This window comes from Physcomitrium patens, chromosome 8, assembly GCF_059467195.1.
Source record: "Physcomitrium patens ecotype Gransden chromosome 8, ASM5946719v1, whole genome shotgun sequence".
Classification (NCBI taxonomy): domain Eukaryota; kingdom Viridiplantae; phylum Streptophyta; class Bryopsida; order Funariales; family Funariaceae; genus Physcomitrium; species Physcomitrium patens.
The window spans coordinates 8,357,702-8,372,366 of NC_143417.1; the positions used below are offsets into that span (position 1 = coordinate 8,357,702).

The 14,665-nt window shown below is 41.5% G+C and overlaps 2 protein-coding genes across 4 annotated transcripts; one reads left to right on the plus strand and one right to left on the minus strand.

The window, feature by feature from the left end:
- Positions 1 to 2,119: 2,119 nt before the first annotated feature.
- LOC112285877 (chaperone protein ClpB3, chloroplastic) lies at positions 2,120 to 7,291 on the minus strand. Its single transcript, XM_024527197.3, has 7 exons — positions 6,411 to 7,291; positions 5,706 to 6,162; positions 5,285 to 5,480; positions 4,641 to 5,155; positions 4,216 to 4,481; positions 3,020 to 3,952; positions 2,120 to 2,892 (listed from the first exon to the last, which is right to left on the minus strand). The coding sequence occupies exons 1-7, from the start codon at positions 6,717 to 6,719 to the stop codon at positions 2,554 to 2,556; spliced, it is 3,015 nt and encodes a 1,004-aa protein (XP_024382965.1). The 5' UTR covers positions 6,720 to 7,291; the 3' UTR covers positions 2,120 to 2,553.
- Positions 7,292 to 9,999: 2,708 nt separating this feature from the next.
- Positions 10,000 to 13,060, plus strand: LOC112285463 (uncharacterized). Of its 3 annotated transcripts, XM_024526316.3 has the most exons (6): positions 10,000 to 10,511; positions 10,621 to 10,707; positions 10,878 to 10,945; positions 11,257 to 11,306; positions 11,534 to 11,629; positions 11,966 to 13,060. In XM_024526316.3, exons 1-6 carry the CDS (start codon positions 10,308 to 10,310, stop codon positions 12,919 to 12,921), a joined length of 1,461 nt encoding a protein of 486 aa, XP_024382084.1. In that variant the 5' UTR covers positions 10,000 to 10,307; the 3' UTR covers positions 12,922 to 13,060. The 3 variants fall into 3 exon arrangements, with proteins under 3 accessions (XP_024382084.1, XP_024382086.1, XP_024382085.1); XM_024526318.3 differs by lacking the exon at positions 10,621 to 10,707 and having other exon boundaries at positions 10,001 to 10,511; positions 10,881 to 10,945; XM_024526317.3 differs by lacking the exon at positions 10,621 to 10,707 and having other exon boundaries at positions 10,002 to 10,511.
- The last annotated feature ends 1,605 nt before the right edge of the window (positions 13,061 to 14,665 follow it).

The window sequence follows — 14,665 nt, forward strand, 5'->3', positions numbered from 1 at the left end:
GTGGAAGGTCTTAACCAATTGGAAAGGGGGGAAGGAAGAGGAAGGAGATGAGAGCACTTGAGAATATATTGATTGTACATATATACTTGGTTTAGATTACATACTTTGTGATTGATTTATAGCACTTGATGTATTGTGTGTAACAATCTTTATTTATACAACAACTGTCATGTGATGTAGCATCAATTGCCAAATCTCATCAAATATATTTAATTTAGTTTAATTTAGTGGTTTTTCTATTCAATTAGTTTTTTCATTAGTTGACTTTGTCAATGTCAACTAGGATTTAAATACTTCAGCAAAAAAATCTCCTGACTCAACATTCTTATTAAATCAAGTCTTATAAGTGGTTTTTGAGAGAGAAAAAGCTTGTAGTAAGGATTTTACTTAACTATGGTGATTAGCTATTTAGTAAAGTTTTTAGGTTTATCTTCTACTCATACTTCTACTCTTAGATTTTTCCTTTCTGGTGTAAGAGATAGCTTGATTTTTTTGTATGTAGATTCTTCTTCTTTTTTTAAAAGTGTGTTGGTTGTGCATTTGTATTTGGTATAGATTATATACTTTGTGATTGATTTGTAGTACTAGATGTATTATGTGTAACAATTTTTGTTTATACAACAACTTAAAATCATGTAATCTATATTTAAACCTATGTAATATATTATTGCAAGTTATTGAAATAGTTCATTTGTGATTTTAGAACAAAAATTGAACTTACAATGCCATATAACATATTTTTAGGTGAATAAATATAAAACATTATAATTTAAGAATTTATTGAATCTTAACAATAATTAATAATATTAAATATATTTTAAAATAAATTTATGAAAAGTGGGCATATTAATGTTAAATAATTAGAAATTCTTTTAAAAAAAAGATAAAAATAAAAGAAAATTAGACTATTTAAGCACAAGATTTGAATCCAATGCCATTGCAAAATATGAGCTTTGCAGCCTTAGCTATAATCTATCTATTATAATATGAGGCCAAGCACATCAAATTCTCACATATTAATTAGGTAAGAATAGTATCATATAATTGGATGACCATAACTTTAGTTTTAATAAAAAAAATAAAAAAATAAAAAAAATCAAATAATGAATCATGAGGAGTAAATAATAATTTTTAAATGAATTTTTTTCAAGCATAAAAGGCATTTATTTGTAGTATTAGGATTCATTGTTTAAGTGTCATTTCAAGTTCAATCAGCATGAATCAACATTGGTATGCCTTGCTATTGTGTTTGTCCTAGCAAATGTTTGGGATTCAAAAAAAAATTGTGTTCAAAAACATGTGTTTAGTCAATTTTTGATCAACCAATTTGGACATAATTTTAAGCTCTAAGTCATACACTATCCTTAGTTGATAGTAATCCCATTAGTAAATTATGGAGAAACTTGGGAAAATTTGGAATTATAGAGTTTATGTGTTTTGTTAGAAGAGAAGAAAAAATGTGTTAAAGTTTTTATTAATAATTCTAAATGGAGAGATGCATAATAAGAATTTTAGAGCATTGAACATAGTTCTTTTAATTCCTTTTCAAACTCCATGAAAGTTGTAGTGTTTTGTAGAATAAATTGAAAGAGGTGGAAAATAATTTTGTAGAGATAGTGAACATCAACTAGTGAACATCAACTACATTTGAAGAATACCTAAAAGTTGTAGTGTTTTGTAGAATAAATTGAAAGAGGTGGAAAATAATTTTATAGAAGTAGTGAACATCAACTACATTTGAAGAGTACAAGAATCTTAAAGGGCATTTTTTTTTGGAGTGAAATTCCTCACAACTTAAAGAATGGTATTATTGGGAACTTTGAAGTGAGAAAAGCCAAGAAAAAAGCCATCAAATAGCAATTAGAGATTAAGCTCAGTTTCCAAAGATAGGGATCGAGTCAAGAGAATCCATTTTGTTATGCAGTTCGATGCGACACCTTCGCCAATTGTACAACCAATTTACTCTGGCACGGCGACAATTAGATGACAGCTCTGTCAATATCTACCTCAATTTGAACCTCATTTTGAAGATATCTTTGAAGAGTACGTTGTGACCACACTGATGAATAACCACTCATTGCTACAATGCAAAAAGAGCTCCATCATCTGCACAAGGATATCTCCGGAAACACTCGTTTTACTTCACGTTCGCTAAAGATACAGTGGTCACAAGTCAACTCATGAACTTGTCGGTGTAAAGCCTCATGTATATTATACAACAGAGGTTGAAATTCCTCGTCTGGACAGAGTAGAAGCAGCGGCTTAATCAGATCCCCATCTTTTTTCAAATTCCAAAACCTAGTTTGAATGTCTGACAAAAGAGGATAAAATTCTCAATGAGGGTCACATATCAGTCCCAGAGTCTGTATCTCAAATCCAGGTTGCCGAAGCAGCGTTTCTTCGGACACCTGATGAGAAAAACTTTGAGGCGGCAGATTCCAGGTGGAATAAGTTTAGGTTGCACTGTGGAAATTTATTGGTGGTTAATGGACATGATAATGCCATTCCAGAAGATTTCGAACACTTGAAGGTAGAAGTGGAGGAAGAGTGCTCTCAATTGTCTTGACCCTCTGCATACGCGAAGGAATCAGAGTCTGTCGCCTGGTTGGAATCAACCGCCTGCAACCTTCGGAAAGAGAGTTTTTGCTGTGGGAGACTGCTTCCAGCTACAGATGTGAGATCAGTGTCGACCAAAACTGTGTCCTCTTCCGTGAAGTCTCCTCTCAAAATCGAACGTGCTAGCTCATTTTCTACACTCTGTTGGATTACCCTCTTCACTGGCCGTGCTCCGTAGTTGGGGTCGTAACCCAAGCTTGCGAGGAGCTGGACGGCACTCTCTGTCACCTTCAAGGTGATCTTCTTGTCCATCAGTCTCTTCTGCACACGGTCCAACTGTACCCACAAACGCAAGAGATTTGTGAGAAAACCCGATTGAAAGATGGAGCCATGTACTAACTACGGCGGGCAGCGGCTCTGTGGAGATGGACAAACTTAGCGATGAAGGTGATCAAAGTGTTACCTGTAGTTTCACGATTCTGCTGATTTGATCCCGATCCAGTTGCTGGAAGACGATGTATTCGTCAATACGGTTCATAAACTCTGGTCGGAATGTATTCCTTGCAGCCTCCATCACTCGAGCTCTCATAGCTTCATATACGACCTCCTTGTTGTTGCCAGCTATACTATCTGCGCTGTTAAGGACATATTGTGACCCCACATTGGAAGTCATTATGATCACAGTGTTAGTAAAGCTAACAGTCCTGCCCTGTGAATCCGTCACACGCCCATCATCAAGGATCTGAAGAAAGATGTTAAAGACGTCAGAATGAGCCTTTTCTATCTCGTCGAAAAGAATCACAGCGTATGGTCTTCTTCGAACAGCCTCTGTGAGTTGCCCACCCTCTTCATAGCCAACATATCCAGGGGGTGCTCCGACAAGCCGAGAAACAGCATGTTTCTCCATGTACTCACTCATATCAATCCTCACAATAGCCTCCTCAGTATTGAAGAGATACGACGCCAAAGCTTTGGCCAACTCAGTTTTCCCCACACCCGTAGGTCCCATAAACATGAAGCTGGCAATTGGTTTATTAGGATCAGAGAGCCCAGCTCTAGAACGCTGGATGGCCTCAGCAACGGATTTCACAGCTGGATCCTGACCTACGACCCGCTTGTGAAGCTCATCATCAAGATGCAAGAGCTTCTCCTTCTCTGACTGCTGCAATTTCGAAATGGGAATTCCAGTCCATTTGCTCACAACTTCTGCAATATCGTTTCCTGTCACTTCTTCACGAAGCATAGAATTGCCGCTATTTTGATACTCATCAAGCGCCTTCTCAGCAGCTTCTAACTGGCGTTGCAAAGTCGTAAGACTTCCATATTTCAATTCAGCAGCTCGGTTGAGGTCGTAATCCCGCTCTGCTTGTTGAATTTCTAGGTTCACTCTATCAACCTATACATGACAGAGGAGATGATCAGACTTCTCGACTCTCCCAGCATAATCGACGAAACCACTCCATTTGCCTTTCCAAAATCATGTTCTTAGAAAAGTAGGTGCACCATTTTATGAAGGGAATTTGAGGGAATAGCTGCCTGTGTAGCAGTACAGACTCTATCTGCAGTTCTATTTTACAAATATCAACAAGAGCTTGGACATTGCGCTCCGGGAAAATGTAAGAAGATGAATCAACAAGAAACATTCAACTGTATACTTGCCTCTTCTTTGATGGACTGAATCCGAGTCATCACAGACTTCTCATGTTCCCATTGATCTGTCAACTCCTTCTGCCTCTGCTTCAAAAGATCCAGCTCAGTAACAAGTCGGTCCAGCCGGTCGCGTGATGCTTTATCCGTGTCGCTTTTCAGAGACAGCCGCTCCATTTCTAACTTCAGCACAGACCTATCTATTTCATCAAGTGCTGTTGGTTTTGAAGTGATTTCCATCTTTAGTTTCGCGGCAGCTTCATCCACTAGGTCGATTGCTGAAAATTGAGAAAGTTTGAATCAGAATCGTTTTTAGAAAAATAATGCGTCGTTGGAAAAAAAAAAAAAAAAAAAAAAAAAAAACGATGAAAGGATCTATCCAACAGCCCAAGGATAAAAAGTAACCATTTCTGAAACTTCCAAAGACCTTCACATACCTTTGTCAGGGAGAAACCGGTCCGCAATGTAGCGATCAGCTAACATTGCAGACTCCACCAAAGCGCTATCCGAAATCCGCACTCCGTGATGCAATTCATAACGTTCGCGAAGACCTCTCAAAATAGACACTGTATCTTCGACAGAAGGTTGGTCCACATAGACTTGCTGGAAGCGACGTTCTAGTGCAGGATCCTTCTCAATGTACTTCCGGTACTCGTCCAGAGTAGTTGCTCCGATGCAGCGCAGCTCCCCGCGCCCCAACATTGGCTTCAGCAAATTCCCAGCGTCCATTGCGCCACTGGTAGCACCAGCGCCAACTACAGTATGTATTTCATCAATAAACAAAATGATTTGACCATCGGAATCGGTTACCTCCTTCAGGACAGCCTTAAGCCTGTCCTCGAATTCTCCACGATATTTAGCACCTGCTATCAACGATCCCATATCCAGCGAAATCAGCTTGCGATTAAGCAGAGCTGATGGCACATCTCCTTGCACAATACGCTGAGCCAAACTGCCACCAAGCATCCAAAACCCATTAAGAATAGATACCCACTTCTATTTAGATACTACGACCTACCTTATCATATAAATTCAATAGGCGCGACAAAAAAGACGACGAAAGGTAATTTTTAGTGCTCACCCTTCAGAAATGGCTGTCTTTCCTACACCAGGTTCTCCGATCAATACTGGGTTGTTCTTCGTTCTACGAGATAAAATCTGGATGCAGCGTCGAATTTCATCATCTCGTCCAATAACAGGATCTAGTTTTCCCTGTCTTGCCATTTCAGTCAAGTCCTTTCCATATTTCTCCAGAGCTTCGTACCTACCCTCTGGGTCTGGTATTCAAGCAAACATGTCCCAAGGTTACTTTTCATGGACCATTCTGTCAAATGATTCATCACAATTATACACCAAAGTTCGCCGCCTTGCTGTCAACCAGAGTAGATGACTGCAATTTTAAGCACTCGTGTTCGGGTCGCGTGATCACCAGTGCAGTGATAAAAAGATTGCCTCCTGCAATACAGAATAAAACTTGCATAAGTTACAAAGGAGAATCTTACCTTGGTCAGTCACCTTTTGAGAACCTCGAATAGACTGAATTGCAGCATTCAAAGTCTTCGCACTCAACTGGAAATCTTTATACAGTTGTTGCCCAAAGCGTTTATCTTGAGTAAATGCCAGGACCAAATGCTCAACAGACACGAAAGAATCCCCGTAATCCTTTCTATGACCCCGTGCCTTCTCAATCAATCCCTCCAAATCCCGACCAAGCATAGACCCACTTGTGTCACCCAGGACCTTAGGTTGCCTTTGAATAAAACGTTCAGTTGCTTGCAACAAAGAAGTGTTATCCACGCCCGCTTTAGAAAAAATTCGCCTCGCCAATCCATTTCGTTGCTCCAACAATGCTTTCATCAAATGCTCTGTCTCTACAATTTGTTGCTTGTTTTCTTTCGCAACATCGGGAGAGGCAACTATTGCCTGCCAAGCCATCTCCGTGAATTCACCCTGATTAATCTGTTCAGTCAAATTCAGGGACATGCGCATCAAAAATCAGAATAGGGAGTCTCATTGACCATTCAACACCTCCTTCCTCACGCTCTACGCCCCACCACGCAATACACAGAAGAATGCCGCACCCAAAATCGCAAGAATCAAGAAATTAATGCCAAAAAAATAGCAAACCATAAAACCTTGAAATCAGGTTGGATTTCCAAGGTTGTACCATACCACCAATTCTGCTAATCAGAAAGCTATCAACGTACCCTTCCATCTCGAGCCTGAGCCGATGCAACAATTCGATAATTGCGCTTGCTACGCTCCGACTTCACAAAGTCTTTCCTCCTGTTGAACCGCTGTGCTCGCAGACCTGCAAATGTGTGCCAAGGACCAGCATTGACCAGACCAATAGAATCCGCGGACGCTGTCACCCTCACGACTCCCAGACGTATCACGCGCTTCCGCAGCGTCGTAGTCACAGAGTGAAATGGCTGTTGCTGCTGCTGCTGCTCTGGCAATAAAAGCCTGGGAGAGGCAACTGAAACCAGAGCTGGCGGCCTCACAATCGACAACATCGCACGAGATCGCACCGCCTGCAATGCAAGCGAGCTTATCCCTTGTTGCAGCAGGAGATTGGCAACACGCGTGCCCAATTCAGCCCACAAAAAACCCACCTCCAATCCCCCTCTTTCCAAGCCACCGAATCTAAAAAACCTTCGAATCCCGAAATCCTATCCCGTTCCCGTCAACCCATCATTCCTTCAGAGCACTCAATCCAGCCGCGAAACCCAAAACTAATCAGCCCCAATAACTCACACCCCAAAAAAAAGCGAATTCCGACTGCTCTTCCTAGGATTCAACCCCACAACTCTACTAGGTGAATTCACTGAACAGGAACACTAACACTACGACTGAGACGCACAGCCTCTCTCAACGTCAGTGTCGCAATGCCAACAACGTGACGGTGCAGCGCATCGACGAAACCCACCCCAGCTACGTAATGTATCAATCTCGCAATCTCTCTCTCTCTCTCGCTCGCTCGCTCGCTGAACACACGGAATTAGCGCAGCTGAATAACAATGAAACGACTGATGGCGGAAACACACAGCCAACTGGTGAGCCGAGAGGGAATGGAATGGAAAATGGGGAATGGAGGTTGAGGATTCTGATGCAGTGGACTAGTTAAGAAGAGAACGATGGAGTGCCGCTATCTCGGAATCTGTCCCGCGTGGGCGCCCCCCTTCTTCTTCTTCCTCCTCCCTTCGCGCACTTCGTTTCTTCGTTGCTTTTGTTTATTTGAAAAAAAAAACTCCGGCGTCCCATCCAAGGAGGCACCTGGCTGCGGGGAAGCTTCAGTTGCGGGGGGAAAGGTTGGGGGGGGGGGGGGGTCCTAGGGAATGTCCTCTCTTGGGGAATGTGTAAGAACACTATGCGTGTTTCCTTTTTCTTTTTCTTTTTATAATATTAATTTGTAAGGAAATCTATTATTTTGGGTGATATTTGGTGTGGTGATGGGAAAATAAGTGCGTGGCTTTTCATTTTCATTTCTTTTCTGAAATAATTTTTGTTTTTTTTCTTTTTCTTTTTCTTTTGAAGTTTTCATCTTTTTGAAATGTGTAGAATGTAGAAATGATATTGTGAATGAATTTCTTCTTTGACTCATTTGTTGAATTAAACACTGAGACTAGATTTTAAAAATTGGTTCAATTGTTTATTTTTTTATTTAAAAATATATATATACTTGATTTATGTATGTGTGGTTAAGTCATTGATATAGATTAGTATATTTCCAAAAATTCTAGAAAAGAGGTGAATGTCACACCTTAAAGTTGGAATTGGGCTTCAAGAAATTGAAGCGTATATGCTAGTTTTTTGTTTTATTCAGTTTTATGCTTTCTTAAGTATGAATTTCGTTTTATCCTTGTTATGCATGAAAGTGTAGGTTTTTAGGCGTGATGATTTGGAAAAACACGAAAACTTCCACATAAAAAGATTGATAGTTAATACACAAATAATTGAATATAACAAATAATAATAATAATAACAACAACATATTAATGTTAACAATTAGAAATGATAAAAACCAATAACTTACTTGAATATTCCTACTGGCATTCCCAAGAACCTTAAGCAAATTCTAAAATCCCCATTGTAATATTCCAAAATCCAAAATATTCCTATAACTACAACCTCAATGTAACCCCTAAATCTAGACTTTATCAAAACGTCTGGATTTAAGTTACTTGATTACCACATGTTTATCCATTAATCAATAAAAAGCCTCTCAAAAAAATTACACATATATATATATATATATATATACATACATACATATTGCAGATTTGTTTTACAAAAAACAACCAATCAACAATAATAAAGGTATATATTGAAAAGAAGTTAAAAAACAGAATTAAAAATAAAAAATAAAATCTTATTTCTTACAAAGTAACACACACACACACACACATATATATATATATATATATATAATATTTGCCTTATCCGGCAATGTAACACACAGTCTATTTCGAACATATTCATGAATTAATTTTTAAATTATCTTTTTTCAATGTTTGGTTTAAAAAAACAGAAAAAGCAATATAGAGCTTCATAAAATAAGTTCTTTTTCAAAAATATGTGTTCAATCAATATGAGTTTACACATATTTTTGGTAATTATCACTTCTGTGTGTAATCAAATCTTAATGATGAAATATGCAGAGTATCATTACAAAATAGAAGAAAGAAAGTAGAATTAAAATTAATAAATAACAGTTATTCAGGTTGCAATTAATTTATTATTTACAGTATATGCATACATGCAGACATCCATTCATTCATACTCAAAGGTTGATGTTAGAATGTGACAATTTATAACATCTACATATGATATTGTTGCCTGGGAAAACATCTGAACGTCTTTTTATCTAATTCAAGATTAATAAATAAAATGCTAGTTAACTTTTAATTATTTCTTAATCACAGTGAGTTCCATCAAAATATACATGTGCTTTAAAGTTAATAAAAAAATCTTATTTATTATAAAAAAAAATCAGTTTGAATTCAACTTATTCAAAAGTACATACAACTCAAGCCCACATGTATGCATCTGATTCAATATGTTTTCATTTACAACTGTTTTCAGTGCAATAATATTTTTTGAAATATCACCTACATCTATAATATGTTACAGATTTTTATTTTTTTTCTTCAAAAAGATACCCTCAAAAGTTTAAGTATTGTTTATTTTTTAAATTATTGGTATTTATCGTGTATGAAATTCTCCCTAATGTAGTATGCAAATAGAGGATACCTCACTTGCAAGTTTCAACACACTAAAAGTGAATTTATTTCCATGGAATACAACAGCAGCACAAGAGTGTTTTTATAATTCAAGCTTCTTGAATCCTATTTGAATTTATTTGAATTTTATTTTGTGATTATAATGAAAGGAAAGGTGCTTATAAGAGACGAGTTGCAGTGTGGCTCAGAAGGAAAGGAGATTCCAGAAATGCCTTAAATACAAGAATGAAAAGCTTGTGGGGGGCGACGACGTGGCATGCTGAGGTGGAGCAGCAGCAACGAAGGAGAAGAGCATGACGTGGCATGCTGAGGTGGAGGAGGGGGAATGATATCCAATGAGAGGGAGGCAGATTCCAGAAGCCTGGAGGGGTCTGTGCTTTTGGTGCTTGCGGAACTGAAACGGTGTAACTGACGGATGAATAAGAGCGGAAGGAAGAGGGGAATTGAGAGGGAAGGAAGGATGGATGGATGAAGGAGGCGCGGGGATCATGGACGAAAGTAGTTCAATGAAAGCCACTCGTGTCCTCATTCCCAACGCTGTGCTGTCTGTGGCCGGCCCCTCCTGCCTCGCACCCCCACCTCCCCCTCTTGGTTGTACCCGCAGTCCATCCGCGCGCACTGGTGGTGGTGGTGGTGCTGTTGTTGTTGTTGTTGTTGGTGTTTGTTGATGCTGGTGCTGGTGCTGTATCGTCTCCGTCTCCTCCCCCCCCCCCCCCATAGTGAAGAGCCACCAGTGTAACCTCGCCCTTCCATGCCACGCGCCTCCTGTCTCGGCATCGCTTGTAGTCGCCCCGGTGCAGCGCTCGTCGCTGGGAGCGGCAGTTTCCTTTTTGTGCGCTTGCAGCTTGCGTTCTTTCCCCAATGAGGATTCGCAAAGGCCACCGCTGCTTGCCGCTGGCGCCCGCGGATCGTTCTTGTTTGCAGGAGGATTTGGCGCACAGGGATCAAAGTGGTCGTGCGGTAGATGCCCGGAAAGCCGAGGTCCAATCGCCTGGACTCGCCGACGGCACTGCTGCTGTTGCTGCACCCGCAGACGTTGCAGCCACCAGAGGCTCTCAGGACCTGGTACTGCTGGCGTGGAGATTGTAGTTGCCGGGTTGTAGTTAGCACGTCGTGAGTTTTGGATCCACGTGTAGCGTGTGGCTAAGTGGTATTTTTATGAGACTGTTTGCAGACGCCAGACGTAATGAATTCCGGTGCGGTATTGTCGAGTTTTGGCCGAAAAGGCAATCTTCGGACGCCGTTTCTACTTGGAACCGATGTAGCTCTCGGACTTGGCTGGCATTGAGAAATGAGTTAGTGTATACTACTGGTCCAAGTGTGTTACTTGAAGCCTATTTAGACGTGTGGAGAAAATCTGTCTTCATTATATCTGCAGCGGTCCATGGTCGATATGCAACACTGACAGACCTGACCGGTTTCATGTTGCAGCAGGAACATGCACACGGCACGTCTTTGGATAGAGACGCGAGCCTGGAGGATGATCCAGAAAAGAACAGGTACGTCCTCCTCTGAAGGCCATCTTCCGGTGTGTTTCCCAATTGTCGCATTGCTGGTATTTCCACTGGTGGGCAATACTCTAGATGCCATAGCTGTGGTCAGCACACGTTTCCGTAAATTGTAATCAGGTTCTTTGTCGTTGATCGACTCGCCCCGTCTAGAAGCTTGTCGTTGCTACACAGATAACTTTGTGGGAGCATCGAGCCTAGTAGACAGGAATCAACTGGACTGAAAGAAATGCATAAATGTCTTGTGCGAAGCCATGGGTCTGACGCGACGTCTGACCTGTGGAAGAATTGCTGGATAACAGGGTTTCCGCCGATGATGATTTCAACGACCAGTCCGCGGTTCAGAATACAGGTGATCACTGCTTCCACAAGTATACTGATTGAGCCCCTATAATTCTGAGGGTTTGGAATAGACTGAGACTTGCTCCGACAGCCCTTCATCTTCGTGTTCTCAGATCTTTGTGACGCAACTTTACCTTAGGGTTCAACTTTAATAGCAGGACCCTCCACCTCACATCTTTACGAAATCGCCCTTCTAGTCTGAGTGATCTCACACAGATTGATCGCGTGTTGTCTCAGTTGAGACCGGGTCGTCAGCTGATGGACATTCAAGAAAGCGTCGCGCGTCGATCTCCGCGGAAGTGAAACTCTCCATCAGCTCTATCATACGAGCAGGTACAATACTTGGGGATGTTAAGTGCGCATCTTCATTACGTAATGAGCATTTGAAGACGATTCAGCTGGAGGTTGCTTAGGACCTGATTATTGCTTGATTGCAGGTCATTGCAACCATAATTTCTTGGGTACAGTGAGTCATTCTCTAGGTTTCGTGCTTAGCACTTCTATGACCTAGGATCTTGCAGGAGTCGGTGGGTAAGCCTGAATTGGTCCTTGTGTTCAGTTCAGAGTTGCGCAATGTATGCTAAATTGTGCAGCAAAACATGTTGATAGTGTAAGGAACGGATGGTACCTCGTCGAACCTAAATTTGAGCGGCAACTTGTGTAACCTAGGTGTGGCACCCGTGAAAACTAATTCGCCAACGGCTCTAGTAAGTGCGCAGTCAGTTGTCACGTCGGACTTGTCACTTGTCAAAGACCGTAAGGACGCGAAAGATAGCAGCCCATCTATTGCAATGAAAACCATGGATCAGCACAATCTTCTGTTGCAGTCTTTGAAGCGCGTCTGCTCTACTGCTGTGAATACCGGGCTGACAGCGAAAGAGGCAGTTGCAAAAATCCGAGAGCTAAGCCTACCAGGTTTGAACGAAGGGGGTGAGAGACTGATCGTTCAGGTAGCTAAAGCATTCCGTAGTTCTTCCGCTTTCATCGAGCGCGAGGAGCGTGGAAGATACTTTGTACAGGATTCTTCGAGTTTAAAAGAGTGGGAAAATTTCAATGCTGAAGAATCCAGTGTTAATTGTGAGATGGCAATTTTGAGAGAACCTACAGAAGCGGAAAAGGCCGAAGAAGCTGCGAGGCAGTTGCAAAGTTTGCAGAGGGTGCAGGAGAATATCGTTGATCGTGAGGGGGTAACAAATCGCAAGGAAAAAAATGGGCTCGAGGGGAAATTAGATCATAGAATTGTAACATTGAGAACCAAGAGCGGCGCCAGGGCGTCCAGCTCACAGAAGGCGAGTCTGTCGCGGGATCAATCAGGATCCCGGTGCAATCGGGATGATGGGAAGGGTTGGAGATGTTTTCGACCTGCGGAAGTAGGATTTTCTTTGTGCAAGTACCACCGGGATCAGATCCGCCGGGCCGAAATTCGTCGAAGGAAATCGAGGAATAAGTCAAAGGAACAGATTCCAGTGAAGCCTTTGTACCCTATACCGAAGGATGTCAAGATATCTTCCATTTCAGAAGTGGATAAATCAGTCGACGCCAATATGATTGAATCTGACGACGAACTGCCTGATATTAAGCGTCGGAAATTTGTGAAAGCAAAATCCCTGAAGTCAATACTGTGAACGTTGAGCTACCGGAGATTTTGTTAGGGATGTTGTGTGTAGAGGCCTTATCAGCCAGTCGGAATGTTTTCCGGATTATATCTTGTACATATGCATTCTTTTCAAATAAGCTTCTTGCTCGGACGGTGTTTATTAGCAACACGGCATGACGTTTGTTTCATTTCGTTTCAGGGTCGTTTGTCTCATTTCGTTGTGTTGGTGTGAAGCATTCCAATAGTCATCCCATGGTTTCATGAATACTTCTCCGAGTACGAATTTTGTGATACTGGAAACCCTTGCGCCGGAGACATCGATTCTGTGTTTGTCCTTGTTGCACATCGGAAACTCCCGATTCTGAAACCTGACTATTTCTGCAGGAAAATTCAGAGTCAAGTGTCGAATGACATTACTCTGGCTAAGCCTGAAAGGAATTTCTTTTGCATCCCTCAATTTTTCGCAATGCATCAATCCTTTGCAGTCACCAGCAGTCGAACCCTCTTTCCGCTGCGACGTTTGGCTTTCGTATCAGTCTCACTTGATTAGTCCCACTCGAAATGCTATTTGCGAAGTGCCCAGGCACATCACCAATTCCAGCTCAACTCCCACACATTATATGGGGCCGCGAACTTTCAGACATCTTCCCACACTTTAGCTCCCATTCTCAAGGATAAATGTCGATTCCCAACTGGTACAACAAATATTTTATCATCCAAAATGTACCTACCGCCTGCAGTTGGTCAGCAGCCAATACGACCAGGACAAATTCAATTCAATCAGCTATAATAAATTGCATCTTGGTCAGGAGTCGTAGATCCAGGGCGTCATGACATGCACGGTCATTTGAGCCCAAACCTGTTTCGTGGAATCCACTGCTACACTCCTTAGAAACCCACTACATTGTTCGCAACCGACGCACAGAATCCGACATGCTTTCATCGACTGCATTGATCCAAACAGAAGAAAAATGATAGCAATCAAACATCAGCTTGAAAAGCTTCACAGTGGACGATTCCACAACAACGTGGGCGTGACTTTGCCATAATAATGCTTCATTTTCTGCGCATTTCCTAGCGCAACTCGATAGCGCTGTCGCATTAAAATAGAGCACCGAATCAGATGCTTCCACATCACGAAGCAAATATCTCAGCCCTCGTCATCGCCAACCTACAACTGACGCTTTGCGTCCAGTCCCGGAACGCACGAAACCAGGTCGATTTACCAAACCTGTAGGCCTTCATCCATCTTCGACTTCCTTATTCCGCTAACGGATGCGGTTTTCAAGGATTCGAACCTAGAGTTCTCGGCTACTTGGGACCCAGACCCAGAAACGGGTGTTCTACAGTCACTGCCTCAGAAGACACGTCGAGAGCTTCTTCAATTGTAAAATCCATTTGTACGGGGGTACATTCTTTTGGTCCCGAAGTGCCTTGTACAATGAGCTATCCTGGGTTAGTGTAGGGTACTAGAGTAAAGGATAGACCGTCAGCAATGATGATGTGAATTGACCGTGTGGGGAGGTCCTACGTTTTTTCGTCACTCAGAATCATCAATTACAAATAGCCAATACTGCAGTTATAGGTTTACAAAACCATGTTTCAGGAGAGATTGTTTAGAAAACGCAAATAGAAGACTTGCGATACCATGTACTAAACATCGACGTTGAACATACCAAATTCTGCGCGGAGAAGTGATTTTCGTTTAGCGTGTCAGTTACAAATTCAAAAGGGTGTGGTTGATGATCAGTCAATGGTGGTTCAGTATCGGG

Bases quoted from the DNA above. Each gene is read 5' to 3' on its own strand.
- LOC112285877 (XM_024527197.3), bottom strand. From the start codon at position 6,719: ATGTTGTCGATTGTGAGGCCGCCAGCTCTGGTTTCAGTTGCCTCTCCC. The intron at 6,163-6,410 runs GTACGTTGATAG...TTGACTGAACAG, and splicing joins CTCAGGCTCGAGATGGAAGG to ATTAATCAGGGTGAATTCAC. The intron at 4,482-4,640 runs GTATGTGAAGGT...CTCAATTTTCAG, and splicing joins CCGGTTTCTCCCTGACAAAG to CAATCGACCTAGTGGATGAA.
- LOC112285463 (XM_024526316.3), top strand. From the start codon at position 10,308: ATGAGGATTCGCAAAGGCCACCGCTGCTTGCCGCTGGCGCCCGCGGAT. The intron at 10,512-10,620 runs GTACTGCTGGCG...GACTGTTTGCAG, and splicing joins CCAGAGGCTCTCAGGACCTG to ACGCCAGACGTAATGAATTC. The intron at 11,630-11,965 runs GTACAATACTTG...TGTGTAACCTAG, and splicing joins CAGCTCTATCATACGAGCAG to GTGTGGCACCCGTGAAAACT.